The following is a 5,022-nucleotide window of genomic DNA, read 5'->3' as shown; positions in this document are numbered from 1 at the left end:
TGTGTGTGTGTGTGTGTGTGTGTGTGTGTGTGTGTGTGTGTGTGTATGTTTGTTTGCATGTGTGTGTATGAAGCTATGAAGTATGAGGCTCAGCTTTGAGATGGTGGAGGTGGAGGTGATGCTGGAGGTCGAGCTGGTGGTGCAGGGGGTGGAGGCGGTGTTGGTGGTGGTGGAGGTGTAGGTGGTTGTGCTTGCGTTGGTATTGGTGGGGGCCATAGTGCTGGTGGTGGTGGATGATGGGTGGGGAGGGGGGGGTGTTCATCCGCCTCTCGGGCCCTACCGGCGCTGAATGCAGAGCAGACACCAGCGGGCCATGGCGAGCGACTACAAGGCTCCTCCTCAGTGGCTGCAGCAGAGGCTGCAGCTGTGGGGAGATGGCCCAGCGCAGCGCTACAGTAGCAGGCTGTAGCCCCCCACACACACACAAACACACACACATACATGCACTGCACCAAACAGACCAGACAAGCCATCCCATTCAAAACAAACGTCGGTTCTCGTTTACTCTGTGTGAGTGAGCCTCTTGTATATGGTTCTTCGTACACCATCATCATCATCATCATCATCATCATCATCAACATCGTATATCATCCTAGCTCTCATCATCATCTTCATCTTCATCATCATCCTCATCATTGTCATCATGATCATGGTTATCATCCCTTTCATCATCCTCATGGTCATCATAATCCTCATCATCATCATCCTCATGGTCATCATTATCCTCATCAACATCATCCTAATGGTCATCATTATCCTCATCATCCTCATGGTCATCATTATCCTCACCAACATCATTTTTATCCTGTGCTTTGAAATGTAGGAACCAATCGATGATTCCCACTTCTAACATGCACTGTTTTACCATTCTATAGGCCAATTGACAGTAGTCTTCTACCTTTGAGAACAATTAAATATGTGACTACTATTAAAATAGAGATTAATTTTGAACTGAAAAAGTTTAAATCATTACACTACACTCTTACTCCAATTATGCTACAGCCGACAAACAACAAACAGCCGACAAATTGGGGTCACAATCAGTGGTGAAGTTCACAGAGTGAGCTCCAGAAACCACTGTCGTTAGCGTACGGGATTAAGTTAATCCCGTCGTCGACATATGTCGTCTATTCTAAAGTCTACGGAGAGATAATGCGGAGCTGTAACTGAACCGTCGGCTTGGTGACCACCGAGGAAAACTGGGCAGTATATGACCATACTTTGACATGACCGTGTTAATCATTATATTTTCTATCTTTCAAAGTAGTATCGCCTTTAAGTTACATTTAATTGATGTTACAGGAATATCCAAAAAACATTTCCGAATGTGTAAACATAATATTCTGTAGAATATTGGAAAACTAATGTGCCATGTGCAATGTGTGTCTGTCTAACAGGTCATTTTAGACTCATTATTATTCATCATAATATAGATACATTTCCATAAACAGGGAAAGCAAAAACTCTGTTTACATTTCAACAGTAAGATATCAGGTTCAAAAACATGGTGACGTTTTTATTCGTTTTCCAATGCTCAGCGTACAGAGTACACTGTTACAGTTTTACGGTGAATCCAGAGGGTATATTTTACCTTCCCTACGAACAGTGTGTCTCTTCTGCTGGAACAAGACACCAGGGATATTAAAGTGCAGCATTGTTAGCCTCCTGCTGAAACCAGTCAAAGTGGACCGGTCGTCCACAGGGACCGCGGCGAGCGCTGCCTTACGGGCGCACGCAGCACTTCACTCCACACCTCTCCACGCCAGAAACACTCGGGTCAATTATTAATGCCACAGACTGGCAAAACTTTCTCTTTCCGTCTTTATTTATTTTTCAAAGTCTTGATATTATTTCCAAGGCTTTAAATATTGACTTGGGGTAAGGGGGGAGGTGTGTGTGGGTGTGTGTGTGTGGGTTGGTCAACAAGAGGGTAAGGTGGCTCGTTCATTAATGCATAGGGATGGGAGATGGACAAAGACAATGGCACAGACGGGTGCGCACAAAGACACACAAACAGAGACACACTTTGCTACTTTAAAATGCAAGTGCTATAGAGAGTAAGGGGTTTGGACGGTGCGTCGGTGGGCACTGAGATGTAAATAACAACCATTTGCTCCAGGATTCGTGGGCCGCTATCGTCCATTATTTAGCACGGAGACGAGCCCGGGATTAGTGACTGGATGATCATTCTGACAGCGTTTACATGGATGACAGTTACAGATGGGTCACAACGCCAGAGACACCCTCCATCAATTTGTTTTGGCATTCCTGCACTATTTCATTATTAAGAAATAAATATGCTTGGCTATAAAGTGGCATGCTGTTAGACTTATACGATTAATGCCTTATTCTATTTACATTTTAAAACTGTAAACAAAATGATAGCCTTCATTTTGACTGCAAAAGAACTGCAAAAGAATAGGTCTGGGATGAGCAAATCTAAAAATACATTTTATAGCATAATTCCCAGTATACACAACGCACAGGAAACACACTTGCTGCAAATCCATTTATGGACAATTAAAGGATTGCTATAGATCTCAACATGGATGCTTCCCCCTCAGCGGTTAAATGTGAAACGTCATCAAAAAAAACTCAAAGCAATTGCTGGCTAGTCCACGTTTTCGCCCTCCACCCAAAAAGGGCAAAATTACATTAGCTCTTGTCTATTGAGTTTGTTAAATGCCCCACATAAAGTGAATTTGCCCCTCAGGGTTGTGTGGGAGCAGCGTTCTATGGTAAGTGATTTGAATGACCAGAGCAGGGCAATGCTGCAGTGGTTTCTATCAGACACACAAATGGGTCAATGCAGGGGGGCAAAGTGACATGGCTAGGAGACACACGGCTAGCTAGCAGCCCCCCCGCTCTGGTGGAAAGAACTGCAGAGAAGTAGGACCTGGCTGTCATTAGGTCAGACAGACCGGGGTCATACAGACACACACACAGACACACCAGAAGTACACACTGTACAATCAAGTGAATGAGCAGCCACACTGGTCTTACAAGCGCACACTCACACACACACACACACACACACGCACACAACACACACAGACGCATACATACACACACACAGACCTAGCGCCACTTCCAAAGACATCAACCAACTTGCATAGACCAGCCAGACTGGTAGTCTTGTCGGTCCCATGTCACCATGAGTGTGTCTGTGTGTGTTTGTGTGTATATGTGTGTGTGTGTGTGTGTGTCTGTGTGTGTGTGTGTGTGTGTCTGAGTGTGTCGGTATGTATGTATGTGTGTGTGTGTGTGTGTGTGTGTGGTGTGTTTATGTGTGTGTTTATGTGTGTGTGTGTGTGTGTGTGTGTGTGTGTGTGTGTGTGTGTGTGTGTGTGTGTGTGTGTGTGTGTGTGTGTGTGTGTGTGTGTGTGTTTCAGTGTCTGTGTCTGTGTATGCGTTCATATGTATGTGCAGTATGTAAATGTATTTGAGTCACACAGTAAATTCATGTACATAATCAATGCATGTACGTATGTAAGGTACTTAATGTACACCCAGTGCGTATTCATACATGCATGTAGATAGGTTGAGCGTATGCATGCAGCGCACGGTGTAGCACAGAGGAATACGAATGCTGGACTCACTCTCTGCGTTGATTGACATGGTGTCCTTCTCCCATGACACCACAGTGATGTAGGCCTCCACCGAGGTGGGGATAATGCACTTGAAGACGGCCACATTGCCTCTCATGGCCTTCTGGTCCTCCACGCGGACCGTGTAGGGCTCCCGTAGGACTGGAGCAGGAGAGGAGGGCTTTGTCAGTACATACACATTATAAACACTGATACAGTCTGATACATGTTCGAAGGAGAACATGTGGATACTGTATTTATACGTTTCCATTGGACTGTGTTTCACTGACTCACTGATGATTAAGTGATATTGGTTCGCAACAAACTCAAACATGAGTTTGTTGCTATTAATCTTATTTTTTTTTCACGTTTCAATATAACTTCCTTGTCTAAGCTGTATACTGAATGAATTCTGCTGTTTGTATTTATTCGTAAGTAGGTGTTTTCATATTTGTGTTGTCAGTGTTGCTTTCAATAAAGTTACACAGGGCTCTCTCATAAAAGATCTCCTGTTCAAATAAAGATAAAAAAAGTAAATAAAATACAGAGTAACACCAGTGGGTTGTGTGGGGGGGAGCGGCGACAGAGTACAAACGCCACTGACCAGCCTTGATGTGGACATCCTGACTGCGGATCCGCCCCGAGGGGTTCTCGGCCGTGCAGTAGTAGCTGTTGTCGTGGATGAGCTTGGAGAAGCTGGACGGGGGGATGTGGAAGATCTGGAGCGTGCCGTTGGCGTGCACATGGCGGATCCCCGGCACGTCGTAGATCTCCTCGCCGGTGGCCAGGTACCAGCGCAGGGAGATGGGCGGCGCGCCGGTGGCGAGACAGGGCACCGCGGTCCCTGTGGTGCTGGCGAACACTACCTCTTGCACAGATGCATTGACAAAATATAAGCTGGAACGTAAATCTTCACCGAAAACTGCGCGGGAGAAGGGAGAGAGGAAGAGAGGGCGTGTGAGATTGGGATGAGTTGTAACTTGTGTGTGTTTTTGGTTTGTTTCTGTGAAGGTAAATAGTGGTTGGGTTAGTAAGGCGCATGGATTCAAAGATAAACTGCGAGGAATACAATTAGAAAAACACATTATGGTCCTTTGGGAAATTTGATTTGCGTTTCACCCCAAGCAACAGCACCTTTACACGCAAACCCATTTCTAATGTATATTAGAAATATGTTAAGTGTATGTATTCATGCCAATTTATGTTTAGTATTAACTTGCGTTGTCTTTTTTATTGCGACAACCAGCAAATCATCGCGCCTGTAGATAAACTTTTATTTACGCGTTTCCATAACCAAACTAATGATGTTAATTAACGATGTTAATGATGTTAACTTAAGATAAACACTTATGGGTATGCTTAGAAACAGATACACAAATTGAACATGCAGAACTAGTATAATAATGCAAATTATTATAGGCCATCAGACAGCATA

The 5,022-nt window shown here is 44.5% G+C and overlaps 1 protein-coding gene across 1 annotated transcript in view; it reads right to left on the bottom strand.

The window, feature by feature from the left end:
• The window catches only part of dscama (Down syndrome cell adhesion molecule a), a 36,906-nt gene that overhangs the window by 16,154 nt on the left and 15,730 nt on the right, over positions 1–5,022 (bottom strand). The window contains exons 2-3 of the mRNA XM_060056487.1: positions 4,192–4,509; positions 3,508–3,749 (exon numbers count right to left, since the gene is read on the bottom strand). Coding sequence (XP_059912470.1) covers positions 3,508–3,749; positions 4,192–4,509 — 560 coding nt within the window. The remainder of the gene's footprint in view (positions 1–3,507; positions 3,750–4,191; positions 4,510–5,022) is intronic.

This window comes from Gadus macrocephalus, chromosome 7 (assembly GCF_031168955.1).
Source record: "Gadus macrocephalus chromosome 7, ASM3116895v1".
Lineage (NCBI taxonomy): Eukaryota > Metazoa > Chordata > Actinopteri > Gadiformes > Gadidae > Gadus > Gadus macrocephalus.
Note: the sequence above shows the minus strand (reverse complement) of the source record. Positions and strands in the feature narration are given on the sequence as shown.